The sequence below is a fragment of the Nomascus leucogenys genome, chromosome 14 (assembly GCF_006542625.1).
Source record: "Nomascus leucogenys isolate Asia chromosome 14, Asia_NLE_v1, whole genome shotgun sequence".
NCBI lineage: Eukaryota > Metazoa > Chordata > Mammalia > Primates > Hylobatidae > Nomascus > Nomascus leucogenys.
Window position 1 is genome coordinate 68801719 of NC_044394.1, and position 19086 is coordinate 68820804.

Below are 19086 nucleotides of genomic sequence, written 5' to 3' on the forward strand. Positions count from 1 at the left end.
ATACAAGCAGCCAACAAACATGAAAATAATGCTCAGCACCACTAATCATCAGAGAAATGCAAATCAAAACCACAGTGAGATACCATCTCACACCAGCCAGAATGGCAATTATTAAAAAGTCAAAAAATAACATGTTGGTGAGGTTATAGAGAAAACAGAATGCTTATACACTGTTGGTGGGATTGTAAATTAGTTCAGCCCCTGTGAAAAGCAGTTTGGAGATTTCTCAAAAAACTGAAAATAGAAGTAATGTTCAACCCAGCAATCCCATACTGGGTATCAACTCAAAGGAAAATAAACCATTCTACCAAAAAAACACATGCACTCATATGCTTGCAGTTCTATTCACAATAGCAAAGACATAGGATCAACATAGGTGCCTATCAACAGTGGGCTGGACAAAGAAAAACTGGTACATATACACCAAGGAATACTACACAGCCACAAAAAAGAATGAAATCATGTTCTTTGCAGCAAATTGATGCAGGCGGAGGCCATTATCCAAAGTGAATTAATGCAGAAACAGAAAACCAAATACTGCATGTTCTCACTTACATGAGAAAAAAGAATTACAAGTGGAAGCTAAACACTGGGTACACATGGACATAAAGATGGGAACAATAGACGCTGGGGACTCCAAAAGGGGGGAAAAGGAAGGAAGAAAAGAGTTGAAAAACAACCTGTTAGATACTATGTTCACTATTTGGGTGATGAAGTTCAATAGAAGCCCAAACCTCAGCACCATGCAATATATCCGTGCAACAAATGTGCACATGTACCCTCTGAATCTAAAATGTTTTTTAAAAAATTAAGACAAGTGGCAAATCAAAACATTTTTGAAACAAAAAAACAGAAAATTTAGCTTTCTATATTATAGAATTATCTTTTAAATTAATAATAAATAATAAAATGCTAAAAATCAAAAATGTGCAAAAAACATTAGGAATAATTCATAAAGGAGTAATATAGATGGTCAATGAACATATTTTTCAAGATTTAAATTCTTAAGGAAGTGCAAAAAATGAGAAACTATTTTATCTATTAAATTAGAAACATTTGTTTAAGTAGTAATATTAATTCTTGCAAAGACATAGAAAGACAGGCTTTATGATACACTATTGTTGGAAATATAAATTGATACAATGTTTTTAGAAATTAATATGGTAATACCCAGTTTTAAAATATTGCCTCTACTTAATCTATCATTTAAAGAATTTCAAAAATGGTGGATGAAATTCATACAAACATATTCTATTCCCGAAGCGTAATAAGATCAGCTGGGCACAGTGGTTCACGCTTGTAATCCCAGCACTTTGGGAGGCCAAGCCAGGTGAGTCACTGGAGGCCAGGAGTTCGGAACCAGCCTGGCCAACATGGTGAAACCCTGTCTCTACTAAAACTATAAAAATTAGCCAGGCGTGGTGACGGGGGCCTGTAATCCCAGCTACTTGGAGGCTGAGGCAGAAGAATCGCTTGAGCCTGGGAGGCAGAGGTTGCAGTAAGCCAAGATCACGCCACTGCACTCTAGCCCGGGCAACAGAGTGAGACTCCATCTCAAAAAAAAAAAAAAAAAAAGTCTAATAAAATCAAAAAACTAAAAATTTCCAAAAAATAGATAAGTAACTCATATTAATTATGGTGCATTAATACCATAATTAGTATCACATTGTCACTTAAATTATCACATAGTCACTTAAAGCATGGTTCATGAGGATTTTTCAGTGATATTAGAAGACTCATAATATTGAAAATGAATTAATATTACATTAATTTATTAGCTCAATTTTGTAAACCTTATGCACATATATACAGAAAGTGTCCAAGTTGAAGTAAACTATAGTTTATTTAATTAAATATTACTTCATTATAAGTAAATATATCTGGAAAGTAAGTATCATGAATATTTTTTCTTTATATTTTTCTATCTTCAGATTTTTCTGTAATAAGCCATATTTTTCTAATTTTAAAAAAAAAGTTAATTGAATAAAGAATGACCTGAAACTGTGTTCTCATGATTTTTCCCTCATTTTTATAATTTCTTTTAACTGATCAGCTTAAAAATGTTTAACCATTCTTTATTGTAGTAAAATATATATAACAGAAAATGTACGTTTTAATCATTTTTAAGCATACGGTTCAGTGGCATTAAGTACATTTATTTATTTATTTTTCTTTTATTTCCTTCTGAAATAGGGCCTCCCTCTGTTGCCCTGGCTAGAGTGCAGTGGTGAGATCATAGTTCACCAAAACTTCTAATTCCTGGGCTCAAGCTATTCCCCATTCAGCCTCCCAAGTAACTAGGACCACAGGTGCACACCACCACACCCAGCTAATTTTTTTTTTATATAGGGACAGAGTCTTACCGTGTTGCTGGTCTCAAACTATTGGGCTAAAGTAATCCCTTTTGGGCTAAAGCAGTCTTCCTGCCTTGACCACCCAAAGTGTTGGGATTACAGGCATGAGCCACTGGGCCTGGCCCATTAAGTACATTTACATTGTTGCTTAACAAAAAAATTTTTAGTGTAACAGTAACAACTATGTACTAGGCATTTCCAATGACCACATTTTACCAACTCCACCTTCAAGATAGAAAATAAAATTTCCTTAAGCCAGTCACAAAAAGACAAATACTGCATGATTTAACTTTTAGGGAGTTATCTAAAATAGTCAAATTCATAGAATTAAAGAGTAGAATGGTAGTTGCCAGGGGCTGGGGAGAGGGGGAAATGGGGAGTTACTAATCAACAGGAATAAAGTTGCAGTCAAGCAAGATGAATCAGCGCTAGAGATCTTTTGTGCAACATTGTACCTATACTCAGCAATAATTACTGTCTGAATTTGTTAAGAGGGTAGATCTCATGTTAATTGTTCTTACCACAATAAAATAAAGAGAAAATAAATAATATGGTTTTAGAGAACTGCCTTTACTTTTGTAAATAATTATGTGTGCTGCAAATTTATTTTTTGAGAATTTGAGTCTTCACTGTTCTGTCTCTTATTGCCATTATAGTACAAAGAGACCAGCACTTTAATCAACACCATACTTGAGGTTCAGCCAAGGTCATCTACTGGTGGAGAGGGAAAAAGCAATGACGAAATTGTTCAAGAACTTGTTGCTTCTGTCCAGACCAGAGTTCCAGGTAATAAATAATTCTAGGAATCTGTGTGTAATGGGAATTTTAGGAATAAACTCAGAGAATTGAGTGATAAACAGGTGTCAAAACCTGCTTATTATGTAGACATTTTTTAACCTAAAGAGCTCTTTTGACATGGAGCTCTTCATTTATAGACTAGAAGCTTACAGCATCTCAACATCTCAACTGCCAGAAGCATTAGGAGGAAATTGGTTTCCAGCTCAATGTAACTTTAACCAGACTTTTTCCTGAGCTTCCCTTGGTTTCATTGTTCTACTGTCTCTAGACCTGTGCTGTGCAAGAAAATAGCCACTAGCCACATATGGCTACCTAAATTTAAACTTAATGTAATTTAAAATTCATTTCCTCATTTGTACCAGTCACATTTCAAGTGCTATCGTATTGGACAGTACAGATAGAGAACACTTCCATTAAAAGCTCTACTGGATAGTCCTGCTGTGGAATCCATTTCAATTTTTTCTCCATTTAGAAGACATGGCTAAATTACTTTCACCTTGTTTTCTGATAAGTGAAAGAGTCTTTCCAGGACGAGCATGATGGCTCACGCCTGTAATCCCAGCACTTTGGCAGGCCAAGGCAGGCGGATCACGAGGTCAGGAGATCGAGACCATCCTGGCTAACACGGTGAAACCCCATCTCTACTAAAAATACAAAAAATTAGCTGGGCGTGGTGGCAGGTGCCTGTAGTCTCAACTACTCAGGAGGCTGAGGCAGAATGGCGTGAACCCAGGAGGTGGAGCTTGCAGTGAGCCGAGATCGCGCCACTGCACCCCGGCCTGGGTGACAGAGTGAGAGTCCATCTCAAAAAAAAAGAGTCTTCCTGAATAATCACAGGAGATCTATTTTAACACTTTTCTTAGATTGATAGGAGATTTAGATGTCTTAGTTATTCATGGTTGGAAAAGATGTCATTATAGGAAAAAGAAAATTGAGGCAGAAAAAACAGCAACTAAGTCCTGCTAATGCCCTTAAAGCCCCTGGAAGAAAAGGAGACTTGTGGTTTCAGAAGTCAGTTATCTGCCTCCTCGAAGCAGGCCCTCAAGAGAATGTCTACTTGGGTAGAGAATTCTGTTGTTGAAGCAAACAGAGTCAATAAATATAAGATCAATAAATATAAGATGGAGTGCTGGTTGGGAAAAGGATGGAGAGATGAATGGATAGCTGCAGAGACCGTGCACTTGTTTGGTAGAATCCCACTGACACCTAGGAGGTTTTTCTTTCCAGGCTTCGTAAAGCTTGTACTTTTACTATGAAATGCTAAGCAGATCATCTGCTGAGACTGAGGGGGCAGGAAAGCAATTGGCTCAGCAAAAGAACTGAGGGTTTGAAATAGCCCTGAGAGGAATGGTGGAAAGAGAAGACCAGGGACATGTAACCACAGCACAGCGGACCCAAGAGATTAGACTCATTGGCACTGCTGTGGGATTTTTGTCCAGCAGCCAGATGTGTGTGGTCAAGAAGGAATTTGATACATGTATGTCATAGCCACTTGTTTACACATACTTTTCTCAAATACGCAAGGAAAAGGCTGTTCCTTCCTCTTTCGTAGCTCATATCATTCTTCATCTGAGCCTGCACTTGGTGGATTGTAGGGAGAAAGAAGAGCTACATATTCCATCCAGTTTGAACCATGGGCCTGTTTAATAATGCAGTCAGTCCCTTTAAATAATGCCCAGTAACATGCGATAAACACTGTCTCTCTCCTCTCTCAGTCTCCTGCCCCCAACCTTTCCTATGCAGTGCAGGTGAGCAGGGAAGTGGGAGATTTAAACACTTGTATGGTAGAGGGGGAGACTCAGGGTCCCTGGACTGTCTAGTCTCTGGAATGTTCCTTGTCTGCCAGGCAACCACTTCATCCTGCTAGCATTTACCACTGAAGCCTTCAGGGCTCTGCCTCCCAATCAGCCAAAGCCAAACACACCTTCCTATGCCCTCCTGCCAACCCCTCTCATTCCACATTGGATACCTTTCAAACCCCTCATCAAACTTGCAGATACCACTGAGCCATGCTGACCTTCCATTTCATCCGCTTCCCTCTCAACCCCTCACCTTCTCCCCACAGTCAACCAGAATGAAAATGAGCAGGCTTCTCCTTCCTTTTTCCAGTCCTCCTTCTACATTAGCACAGCCAGTCTTTCTATGATCTCACTTAAGCAACAAGGACCTACCTCTCCTGTCCCAGGGCCATAGATCACATAGCTCACACTGGCTGGGAAGGTGACAATACCCATGGGGAACACGCTTTAAGGGAAGAAACACAATGCAATGGTTTAATGTTTGAGAAAAAAAAGTGTGTGTGTATATATATAATATACATAATGTATATATAATATATAATGTATATATTATATATAATGTATACATATTATATATAATGTATACATATTATATATAATGTATATATAATATATATAATGTATATATTATATATAATGTATACATAATATATAATGTATATATTATATATAATGTATACATAATATATAATGTATATATTATATATAATGTATACAATATATATAATGTATACATTATATATATAATGTATACAATATATATAATGTATACATTATATATATAATGTATACAATATATATAATGTATATATATTATATAATGTATATATAATATAATGTATATATATTATATAATGTATATATAATATAATGTATATATATTATATAATGTATATATAATATAATGTATATATATTATATAATGTATATATATAATGTATATATATTATATAATGTATATATATAATGTATATATATTATATAATGTATATATATAATGTATATATAATGTATATATTATATAATGTATATATAATATATAATGTATATATAATGTATATATTATATAATGTATATATTATATATAATGTATATATAATGTATATATTATATAATGTATATATTATATATAATGTATATATTATATATTATATAATGTATATAATATATAATGTATATATTATATATTATATAATGTATATATCATATATAATGTATATATTATATATTATATAATGTATATATAATATATTATATAATGTATATATTATATATTATATAATGTACATATAATATATATTATATAATGTACATATATTATATAATGTATATATATTATATAATGTATATATATTATATAATGTATATATATTATATAATGTATATATAATATATAATGTGTATATATTATATAATGTATATAATATATATATTATATAATGTATATAACGTATATATTATATAATGTATATGTTATATATAACGTATATATTATATAATGTATATGTTATATATAACGTATATATTATATAATGTATATATTATATATAATGTATATATTATATATTATATATAATGTATATATTATATATAATGTATATATTATATATTATATATAATGTATATATAATATATAATGTATATATAATATATAATGTATATATAATGTATATATAATATATATAATATAACGTATATATTATATATAATGTACATATATAATATATATAATGTATATATATGCCCTGATACACTGATACACATGAATTTAAGCATAATTTTCTGTGATTGCTTCTATATAAACACAGGTGAATCACAAAAGCATTCCAAATTATAGAAACATCACATTTAAATCCCAAGTATCTGGCTTAAACAATGAGAGAAGCTGGCTTTTTTAAAATGTGAAGATAAGCACGTTGCCTTAGCAATATTGTGAGAACAAATCAATGATGATTGGCCTGAGGAATCACTGTGTATGTTTCAGAAAAACTGGAAATGGAGGGTGCTTCTGAGAGCCTTTTCGTCAAGGATCCTCAAGGACGCCTGAACTCCTTGACCACTGTTCTTGGACAGGAAGTGGACCGGTTTAACAACCTGCTGAAGTTAATTCATGTATGAGAGCTTAGTTTCATCATTGCTATTGAGCATCAAAGCTTTGTAGAGAATTGTATAATATGAAATTCTTCCATTCCCATCACTTCAGCATTTCCATTTTGGATACACTAACAACTCTTCAAGCCCAATGAGTCTAAAAATGAATTTATCCTTCTCTAATGAATCTGTATTCCCATTTTCTAATAATGATGGAGTGAATATGTAACATTACAAATTCTCAGTCTCCTCCTTATCCTTACACCCTTAGATTCTATTGACTCACTAGAAATTGATCAGAGACCTAAGCACTCAAATAAGAATAATTCAGTGCTTGTTCCTAATGTCTAGTTTGCATTTAATAACATAGTCTTTAAGCGAGACTGTGAAAACCAGAATCTGTCAAAGTGTGGGCCACAGAATGCCTGCGTTAGAGTCCCCTGTGGTGTGTTCAACATGTGGATTTCTGGATCCCACTCAAGACCTACTGAGTTAGAATTTCTTGAAGCAGGGCCTGGGAATATGAATTTTAAATAAACTCCCCAGATTATTTTAATGCCACTAAAATTTGCAAAGACCTGTTTGATCTTCTGCTTTATGTTCATAGATACTTCCTTTCTGCATTGCCTTGCATTTATAATGATGGTCAAAGGCCTTCCTAGTCTCTCTCTGCATAACTTTGATAAGAGAAAAAGAATAACTATTAGCAAATATTGAGCATTAACAGGAAAAGTGTTACTGCTAAGCAGGGAACCAAACACCTACTTCAAGGTCAAGACTTGGGGATAAGATTGGGGGAGAACTGGGATAGACCTTTTACAGCTAAAGACCATTTCTGTTCCCTATCAGAAAGGCAAAGTCACCGGATGTTGCTGCTTGGCTGGCAATACCTAGGCTTGTTGGTTAGGTGGACCCTGGGTCACCTGAGTATGTGGTCTTCACCTTGGGACTATGGCATCTAGTCAGGTGTGCACCAAAGTCAGCAGGCTAAGTCTCTCTCCTCTCTCAGTCTCCTGGTCAGGTCTCCAGGTCAGGGCTTATTTCCTTCTATATTGAATGAATTGGGGTACCAACTAAGCTGCTATGATAAAGACCCCCATAACATAGTCCAAAACAAGATAAAAACTCACTTTACTCTCCCCTAACAGCCCTGAGGGAGCCCTGTCTAGGGCAAGTAGTTAATTCTGCTTTGTGAGCTCATCCAGGGATAAACAGGTTAGCTTTTCCAGTCTCGACAACTTCCATGTCTGGGTCCAAGGTGGCTGCCCCAATTGTCCCCTTTTGCCAGCCAGTGGGAAGCAGGAAAGAGAGAGGCAAGGAAAAGCAGCTTCCTTATAAAAATGTGATCCAGTGGTAGTATACATCCTTTCTTCTTGTATCCCATTAGCCAAAACTTGGTCACATGGCCACAGCCCAGCCACAAGGGTGGCTGGGAAAGGAGTCTCTCGATGGGGTGCTATGTGCTCAGCTAACATTAAGGAGGTGCTGTTGTTCTGAGGAACACCAGGAGACGGATGCTACTCATGTCTTGCCCTTTCCACATCATGAACTTTCACCCACTTGAATTTAAGTCCAGATGTCACTTCTCCATAATGTCTTCCTAGAAACCAGCCCTTCCCTCTACTGCCAGATGAATTAGGGTCCCATCCTCAAGGCTCCGTCATCTCAGGTCTCTGTGTCCACCACTGTATTCATTACATTTTTTGTGATTTCCCCCCTAAGAGTATGGCTACTCTAACAAAGAATTTCTTAAAAACAAGGGAGCTGTTACATTCATCATCTTTGTTTCCTTAGTAACTGACATACTAAATCTTCCATGAATATTTGAATGTACGAGTGAACAAATGTGACTCTCAGGTCTCTTTTGGTCACTTTTTCTGGTCAAACAAACCCCAGTCCACCACTAACAGAGGAATTCACCTAATGGAAGCTTAAGGGGAGGAGCCCAGGGGCAGGTGGCCTGCAGGGTCATCAGGAATCACAGCCAAGTATTCCCATCAGAAGGGAGGTGCCCACCATGGCATGCTGTGCCTGTGCCAGAGGAACTTCCTCACCTGACCTCTAGTCCTAGACCTCAAGTCCTGGTCCTGCATTGCTTTGGCTTTGTTCCCAGCCTCACCTTCCCTTCCCCTTGGGAACAGCCAGGCAGTACTATGGTGGCAATAAGAAAGCCAGGGGAGGGGAGCAGCACCCAGGAGTCTTGGGGAATGCCATCCTGGTGAACCCACTCTCCACCAGACAGAACCGTGGGATAGGACAGGTCCTAGGAGTGACAAGGCCACCCTGTGTAGGTTTTGAGCCATAGGGAAAGGAAAGCCTTTGAAGTACTCTTTCTCCCATTTAATACATCTGTGTGTTGGCTGCCTCCTTTGAGAGAATCGACTGCAACATGACCTCTTTCTATTTTAAGCAGACCTTGAAGATCTCAGCAGTCTGCTCCCTCCACCTCTATCATTTTTTGTGTTCTCTCTGCATTTTAGATGAATCTTCTGCTACTTCTTCCTATTTCCAGGTCTACCACGGAGGATAGTCTTGGCTCTGGCTAAGGGCCTCTTTCCTGCACTCTGCTGCAGATGGTTCCTCAGATCCTAAGGACAAATCTAAGTAAAACACTTCTTTTTTCTACCACTGGCTCTTTTGAAAAGAGGTACAGAGAGAAGGGAACCAGCAAATGAATCTGTGAAAGAATGGAAGGACGTGTAGCCTTGTTTCATCCACACAGTGCCTGTCGCTAAGATGCTGTGCATGTGGTCCCAGGCCTTATTTGGTTGCTTAGTCAACATAAATTTTGCCTCTAACATCTTCCTATTATATTTTCCCAATATATGGCAGTTTTCACAACACTGCAACCCATGGGGGCCATAACCCACCTATATGCTCTCCCTTGTCTTTAGCCAGGTGGCAAACATCGCCCTGTACTCCACTCCAGCCCAGTGTCTCCCAGGACTGTGGCCTGCCTCCATCTTCTGGTGAGAGAAGGAGAGGCTTTGAGACATGTTTTAAGGAGGCGTTTCCAATTCAAGGAGACCCTCTGATGCCAGCTGGAAGATTAGTCTCATCTAAGACTCTCCCCTTTCCAGCCGGGCACGGTGGCTCACACCTGTAATCCCAGCATGTTGGGAGGCCGAGGTGGGCGGATCTCCTAAGGTCAGGAGTTCGAGACCACCCTGGCCAACATGGCAAAACCACATCTCTACTAAAAATACAAAAATTATCTGGGCATCGTGGCACATGCCTGTAATCCCAACTACTTGGCAGACTGAGGCAGGAGAATCACTTGAACCCAGGAGGAGGAGGTTGCAGTGAGCAGAGATCATGCCACTGCACTCCAGCCTGGCGACAGAGCAAGATTCTGTCTCAAAAAAAAAAAAAAAAAGAATCTCCTCTTTCTGCACTAACTCTGGGGTTTGGGGGAACCCCCTGAGCAGAGATGACCAGTAGCATGAGGTGGTTCTCACTCCCCATCTCCCCCTCCTCCTCACACTCTGTGCTTCCCAAATCACAGTCAAGCCTATTTTTCTTTTGGCCTGGAGGAGTGCTGGACAGTGGCATTTCTCCCAGCCACTTCTCCAGGCTTCAGGAGACATTTCTGCTTCCTGCTTTCCACTGCATTGGACTCTGCTATCAACTGCCACCCTCAAGTGTTACACCGCAACAGTCACATATTGTAATAATGCATGAAATATTGGAGGGTCTGGCCCAGCAGACAGTGTGCAAAGAGGATAGAACCCAGCAAGTGGCGCCTCCAGGCAAAGCAGCCCCTGCTGTCATTAACGTGTGTCACTGACACTGGATAATGACATCTGCAAAAGCCACCAACCCCTTTTTTGTTCTTTCAGACTTCCCTGGAAACACTCAACAAAGCCATCGCTGGATTCGTGGTGATGTCTGAAGAAATGGAAAAAGTGTATAACAGTTTCCTCAACAACCAGGTTCCCGCTCTGTGGTCCAACACAGCCTACCCATCCCTGAAGCCACTAGGATCGTGGGTCAAAGACCTTATCCTGAGGACCTCATTTGTGGATGTAAGAAAATTCCTTCCACTGGGTTTTGATGAATCTGATGGCATAGTTGGCCTAAGGTCCCTAGGAAGCACTGGCTAAAGATATCCACAGTCACTGATGGATAATCTGAGCCCAGAGAAAAAGAAATGTCCAGAATGGCATCACTTCAAAAGTCTTACACTGATTATAATATTGTTTGCCCTAGGCACTCATCCCCACCTTCCACTTTAATTCCAGGCATCCTTGGGGTTTCAGCTTTAATTCATGGGACCCCACAGTGAGGTATAGACCAACCAAGATGAGTCCAAATCCCAGATAACTTTGCTGCTGTCTCCCTCTCACATACCCCACAATAACCAGGCTCTGTGTCCACAGTCATCAGGCTGGCAGAACAGGAAGGGGAATGGGGCAGGCAGTGAAATGGGGGTGGTGACTAAATCAGGGCTGCTTTAGATTCTGCCTCCTGAGAAACTCTCCCCAAATAGGACTTTGCTTTAGAAAACAAACTCCATCCCAGAAATAACGTTTATTATGAGTATGTTTCTCCTTCAGTTGTGGCTCAAAAGAGGACAGCCTAAGTCCTACTGGATCTCCGGTTTCTTCTTTCCTCAAGGATTTCTAACAGGTACCAGCGCTTTCTAGAAAAACCCCATAGGAAAGGCCATGAGTTGTCATACACAGGGTTTTGAGGTGCTGGGGAAATGACATGGCTGCTAATGCTCTAGCAATGAGGCTATTGATCATAGGGCAATCTAACAAGGTCCTGCTCTTCCTCACTTGTGGGGGGCAGAGGAAAGATGGCAGAGATAACAGATGTTTCCCAGCAACCTAATCCCTGCCCCTCTCAGGTTACATAAATGCAGGCACTGCTGCCTCCTCAAACACACAGAGTGTGCCTCAGTTGCCCATGTGACCCACGCTCAAGGGCATCAACTGCTGTCCACCTGCTCAGGCCCCAGCTGTGAGCAGCTCCCTTCCCTCTGAGAAATTCTCTTGATGTGCCTCCATCAGCTCTTGAGGAATCTGGCTAGAGAGCCTCAGAGGGGGCTAGAGCCTGTAAGCAACTCAATGCTAATTACCCAAGCCCTTCATCTCTCTCATTCTTAATACCTATTAAACAGCCCATATAAAACAAGCTGGGCAAAATCCTAAAGTTAGCGAGACTGGGCTCTGAAACTGCCTCACTGGTTTGTCTCCCTCATGGCAGGGCAATGCAGTGCACACTGGCCTTCCCTCCCTTCCCAACCAGGACCAGAGCTTGTCCATCCCTTGGGCCCTTACCTCCCAACATGACCCGCAGGCTTCCTGACCCTGTGAACTAACTCAGAGGAAGGTATTAAGAGTTGGGTCTTCTCTGTGGTGGGAAGGCTGTCTAATGCCAGGGCAGCCTGGTTTGGGTGAAGGGGAATAGTGCCTGGGGAGTAGCAGTGTTGTTTAAACGCAGCTTTCTGATTTTCATAATTACAGGAACTCTTCAAAATCATGCTCGAAAATACAGTTTGCCTATAAATGAGCTGAGTTTCAAATACAATGTAATTCCTGCCTATCGGGATCAAGCTGCAGTGATAGAAGCTGCCAAGACAGTGCAATTTGGACAAGAACTGCCCATGGACATGGAGGTATTGTCCACTTGGCTGTTATGGCAAAGTAGCTTCTATCCCACTATCCTTGAAGATTTCAGACAACCTCCCATGCCCCACTCCCCCACCACCTCCCACTGGCAGGAACAGGAAGGGCAGGGTAGTAATCACACCTCCAAGATAAGCTCCCCAATTGCAATGACTGGATGGGAACTGCCTAAACTAGTCTGATTTATAGAAATATTTTTAAAGCAATTTTTTTTATTTTTTAGCTACCGTTAGTAACCTTCTTCATCTTACAGAATCAATATAGCAAGAAGTTAAAAGCAAGGGTTTAAAAACTAGAGAAGCCTGAGTTTGAATTCTGACACTACCTTTCACCAGCTGTATGTGTTGGAGCAATTGTTAACATGTCTGCACCTCTTATTATTTTAAGATCCTTCTTGTCTTAAGAAGAGGGTGCCAACTTTCCCATGTCAGGAAAACTTGAGGCTCCAGGAAGGCAAAGCAACACCCACATAAAAGCCCCCACCGGAGCTTTCCAGGACCAGCCTGCCCTGGTCCGTGCTCAGCACACTCCATCTGCCACAGAGGCCGATTCTGACAGACAGAAGTTTACAGTGACCACCAGGGCTCTGTCCCTCCACCCCAGTTCACACCATGTCTCTGCTTGGGTCATGTGCGCTGAGCCATGACAATACCTTACAATCTCTGAGATCTGGGGAGACCTCAGACTGTCTAGCTGGCCTGTCTCCTGGCCCACCTAGCAAATGTCTGCCACCAACAGACCAGGAGACAGTCCAGTAGTGTGGTTTAAAGGAAACAGCCAGTGTCATGTGACCAGCACATATACTGGTCTAAACACAGGGTATGTGTTTAAACAGCTTTATCTCTGTTACAAACAGGCAAGACCACTGTCAGCCCATTTGCCACCTTGGCACAGCATAGGAAAAGGTGCTCCCTCTGGGTGATGCGCAGATGGTGGACACCCAGTAGGTAGCAGGATAGTTTTCAGGCAAACCTACATAAACATATGTGCAGCCCAAAAACAGGAAGGCCCATCCTGCTGCACCCAAGAAACAGAAAGGTTAGGACACCAAAAAGCAAAGACCAGCTAAAAAGAATTTAGTTTACCATCCTTTTATTCACTATAAAATGCACTACGTATTACCAAACTGCTTAGTCCTCTGCCTGCAGACGTGAGGCTCCAATTATCCAAAGACCTGGGGCCAGAATTGGCCACATCCACTCAGGGTTTGATGAAGGGTGACTCAGATGCCTACAATTGGCACAAAAAAAAAAATGTGCACTGGTGGAGACATCCAATCACATCACAGGACTCTGATGGGCAGGGTCTCTCACTCTCCCTCTTTCTTATTTAATACAAACATTTAAAAGTAAGCATAATTTTTTTAAAAAGAGAGAAAGAGCAAAAAGGAATGTTCCATGGGCACTCTGCAAATATTATTGCAGATATATAATCTGTCTTCTAGGAGGGCATCCAAATCCTTGAAAAACCTTGCTAAGAATAACAGACGATAATCTCAGTACTCCTCCACCTCCCATGAAAAGGGGAAAAGTCATTACATTATTATTACATTTTTTGCCTCTCAGAGCCTCAGGATTGCCTCTCAAAGCCTCTAAAATGTGAATAATAACAGCAATGTATAGAGTGTTTTTTAGAATTACCTGGTGAGGATGTGGGACATAGGAAGTGACTCACACCTGCTGATCCCTTTTCCCCTCTCACTTTGAGACTTGTGGGTATCTTTCAGTTGCCCTCTCCTGAGGATGGTGTTCTTGTTCATGGGATGTTCATGGATGCTTCTCGATGGGATGATAAGGAGATGGTGATAGAAGACGCATTGCCCGGACAGATGAATCCAATGCTGCCTGTGGTGCATTTTGAACCACAACAAAATTATGAGCCAAGCCCAACACTGTACCACTCCCCACTTTATAAAACAGGAGCCCGGGCAGGAACACTCTCAACCACAGGTGAGGATGTTCTTAAGATTAGTTCAAATAATGACCAAATGCAATCTTCAATCAAAGTCCAAACACTAAGCTGTGATTGGCTCAAGATCTCCCTTGGGCCAATAAACTAGACTTAAAATGAAGCCACCTATAACATACAAAATTCATAAATGTAATTATAAATTCTATTTGTTCTGAGTGTAGATTAATATTATAGAATTAATTCTTGCTTCTATTAGAATCTAAGTAGTAGAAAATAGAGTTTAACAAGTAGAGACTTCCACTTTCAAAATGGTGGCCTGAATAGACACTAAAATCTGTCTTTTTCTCACCAAATCCATTTTTACTCATCATAAAAGAGATTTTAAAATAAATGAATAGGCCGGGCAAGGTGGCTCACCCCTTTAATCCCAGCACTTTGGGAGGCCGAGGCAGGTGTTCAAGACTAGCCTGACCAACATAGTGAAACCCTGTCTCTACTAAATATGAAAAATTAGCCGGGCATCGTGGCGGGTGCCAGTATTCCCAACTACTTGGGAGGCTGAGGCAGGAGAATCACTTGAACCTGGGAGGCAGAAGTTGCAGTGAGCCAAGATTGCGCCACTGCACTCCAGCCTAGGTAACGAGAGCGAAAACTCCATAATAAATAAATAAATAAACAAACAAACAAATGAATAAATGGAAAGCCGTGATGTAAAACTCTCACAAGAACTAATAAAGTGACAGCTCACCCCCCATTCCAAGGAGTATTAATCTACTCATCAGGGATCTGACCCCCATCACCCAAACACCTTCCATTAAGCCCCATCTCCAACATTGGGGATCAAATCTCAACATGAGATTTGGAGGGATCAAACATCCAAACTATAGAAGCCTGGCATAAAGAATTCTTACAAATCAGTAAGGAGAGGGGACCAACAACCTAACCTTATCTGAAACTGTGACAGAAACCCCATCTTGTACAAGGATCAAAAGAAACTCTTTTTCAGCTATTTAAAAGAGGGATAGTCCTGTGTAGTAGTCATCAGTGGCCACTAATATCCCAAAAAAGAAAGACAATCAGACAGAATGTGCTTCCTGATAGAAGTACGTACTACCTAAGAAGTATTCTTGCCATAAAACTCAAACCTGCCAGCCTGGGCAAGATGGTGAGACCCTGTCTCTACAAAAAATACAAAAATTAGCAAGGTGTGGTGCACGCGCCTGTAGTCCCAGCTGCTTGGGAGACTGAGGCAGGAGGATCGCTTGAGTCCAGGAGTTCAAGTCTGCAGTTAGCCATAATCAAACCGCTGCACTCCAGCCTGGGCAAAAGAATGAGACCCTATCTCAAAAAAAAAAGGGAAAAAAACCTCAAACCTGAATGTAGTCACGCCTCTAGATCTAACCACCCCTTACAGGAAGAGAGGAATATATTTAAAATCACCACAGCAATGTTGTCATCAAAATCCAGATTCTGGGAAACTTAACAGGACAAACAATCTGGTTGTTTCAACAAATGTATTACAAGGGGCGGCAAAAGAAGCAGAGGGAAACCTACCAATTGAAAGATTTAAGAGACACATCACTGTTGCAAGATATGAACTTCATTTGAATCCTGGTTATTAAGAAATTATTAGGCTGGGCGCAGTGGCTCATGCCTGTAATCCCAACACTTTGGGAGGCCAAGGCAGGCAGATCATTTGAGGCCAGGAGTTTGAGACCAGCCTAGCAAACTGGTGAAACCCCGCCTCTACTAAAAATACAAAAATTAGCCAGGCATGGTGGTACACACCTATAGTCCCAGGTACTCAAGAGGCTGAGGTGGGAGAATCACTTGAACCCAGGAGGGCAGAGCTTGCAGCGAGCTGAGATCACGCCACTGCACTCCAGCCTGGGTGATAGAGTGAGACCCTGTCTTGAAAAAAAAAAGTTCTATGAAGTCTCAGCTGGACAAGTCCTAAAGAATTATTTGTTCTAAAATCTTCATTTTATAGAGCATAAAACAGTCCCATAAAGGACTATTTGTCCAGCATCTTTAGGGGCAGTCAGGCCTGGAACCCAGATGTCTTGACTCTTTGTAGCCTCTCTCTTTGTATGAGGAAGTTATTCTCTAAGTAACAACCCTTTTTTTCCTATATCCTTAATTAGGACATTCAACCAACTTCGTGGTAACCGTCCTCTTACCCTCCAAGCGGTCCAAAGACTACTGGATTGCCAAGGGATCAGCTTTGCTCTGCCAGCTGAGTGAATGAAAAGGTGCCACCTCAGCACTGATAAAGAACCAGGCCAGAGATCTTTCCTAATGGGGGCAAAAGGTTTGAATAATTTATATGTGAGCAAAACGGTGTTAATTCTGATTTGACTTAGAGGTATTAAGTGTGACTTTTATTTCTCTTATGACCTTAAAACAAAGTGTTTGAGTTCTTTCTGTTGGCAATCCAAGCTCTGCTGTAGAAGCAGTGGATTCAACACCCACCTGTTAAGCCTGCTCCCCTACCCTCAGTGAGAGGCAGCTTCCCATCAGTTACTTTCTGGGACCCCCAGGAAGAGTCAGGACTCAGCATTCGCTTCCCCTCACAGGCTCCTTTCCTCTTCACCCTGATATGAAAAGGCCCCAGATGCTTCCATTTCTAGACGAGATTAAGGCTCTCAGAGTCCAGTGCATGGGAGGCTGATGCAGTGAGCACAACTGGTAGAGCAAATGAGCAGGATAATAAGAAGTTGGCCTATGATGTCAGTTCCCTGTTCTATGGGGCTGCATCACAATCCTTGGAAGAGCCTGTGCTTTCACAAAAGGGTAGGCCAATCCTGCCCAAGTACGGAGGATTTTCCCCTTCCACTTTAGGATGAATCTGTGTGAAAACTAACCAAGTCCCAGCCAGGTGCATTTGAGCCTCTGCCACCTCAAAAGCAGAGGTTGGTGGGTCAATTCTCAAATGGAGCAGCCACTGTGACAAACCATCTTGTGTCAGTCCTGCCAATAATGGTCTGCCTGCTTCCTCGGCCATAATGTGACCCAAGAAACAAGGAAATCACCCAGCTAGGATTGAGCCCTTGGTGGGAGCCACACCACCCTCTTACAACGAATTGGAGGAACAGAGTCAGCCACAGTGATCCTACCCTCCCAGTTTATCTCTGCCTCCCCACTTCATCCCCATACCTATCGAAGAGCAGACTCAAGTCGCAGAGAAGCAGGGAACACCACTTTTACCAGAAATCAGTGCACAAATCAGAAACTACTCTTGGTGTTTCAAGCAGAAATAGGTACTAACATGGTCACAGGAACGGCTGCCACTGCAGAAGTCAAAGAGTTGATATCAGGCATCACAGCATCTGTTCTCCAAGGTGGGAACCCTGAAGGAAAAATTGTGCCAGCCTCACAGCTACTCCACGCTGAAGCAGGGGAATAGAAGGGGCTGCAGAGACTGGCCACTGCACAAACTTGTGTCTGCTAAAGCCTACACATAACCACGCCCCCTGCTCAAGAAAAATTCCCCTCTGCCCACTTTTGTTTTCCAAATATCCCATGAGTGTATCTCATTAGGAGAATCGAACATAGCAGCAAGGGGATTTGGGAGTTTTTGCCCGCCTACCCCTACAATACAGGTGGTGCAGAATGGAACCAAAGTGGTGGACATGGGTCCTGAGTGCCGTCACACCACTGTTTCAGTAAGGCCACTGAGATCTTCTGGGCCCTGGAAATAACTGAACATGAACCCACAAAAGCCTCAGAAAAGGAAGGGAAGCCAGAGCTACAAACCCAGGCAATCAGCCTTACCCTAAGCCAGATTAGGGGACAAATACAACTACTTCTTATTGACCCCACTCAAGTCCTGGACAGACCTTCTACCCAGGGTTTTTGTGGGCTACTTAGAGGCCCAGGACCACAAAGGACACTTGCCACAGGTGGGAGACCCTGATCTGGAACCATGGTGGTTAGGGGAGGGAGATCACCGGGGCAGGGTTAAAAGCTCCCATTTCAGATTCAACTGGGGAAGTTCTACTCTTACCCATTTTATAGAGAGTCCCAATAAGATTTGTATTTAGAAAAGACATTGACAATAAACATGTAAATAATAAATAACAAAATGGGGATTGGGGGTAGTTTGAAAACCACTTTCTTGCACAGCACCTCTGACAAAGCCTAACCACGCCCCCCCACCCCCCACCCAGCCTCCAGCATGGCAGTGAGACACACACGTTATACAAAATAAAAGCATCTCTCAGGGCACAGGGAGCACCCTATTCACCAGAGCTTGAATAGAGAGGTGCAGACCACAAGTTCCATGGCCCACTGACTCTCCTGCATCCAGAACCAAGAGTGACACAAAGAAAGGGAGCAGAAAGAAGAAAGGGTCAGGATACAAAGCCAGGGCCTGAAGCGATCAGAGCTGCAGCTGAGAAGTGCAGGGCCTAGGGGGAGGCAGTGAAAGGATTCAGAGGGCGTGAGAGAAGAAGTTGTCTGCCTGATGTATATATACATCATGAATAAAAATCTACACAC

General features: G+C 41.2%; 1 protein-coding gene across 1 annotated transcript in view; it reads left to right on the top strand.

Moving 5' to 3' along the window:
• Positions 1-19085, top strand: part of DNAH6 (dynein axonemal heavy chain 6) — a 354720-nt gene extending 335635 nt beyond the window's left edge. The window contains exons 71-77 of the mRNA XM_030828117.1: positions 3011-3140; positions 6936-7063; positions 10882-11067; positions 11599-11671; positions 12514-12665; positions 14402-14624; positions 16731-19085. Of these exons, the coding sequence (XP_030683977.1) occupies positions 3011-3140; positions 6936-7063; positions 10882-11067; positions 11599-11671; positions 12514-12665; positions 14402-14624; positions 16731-16834 (996 nt within the window). The 3' untranslated portion in view covers positions 16835-19085. The remainder of the gene's footprint in view (positions 1-3010; positions 3141-6935; positions 7064-10881; positions 11068-11598; positions 11672-12513; positions 12666-14401; positions 14625-16730) is intronic.
• The last annotated feature ends 1 nt before the right edge of the window (position 19086 follows it).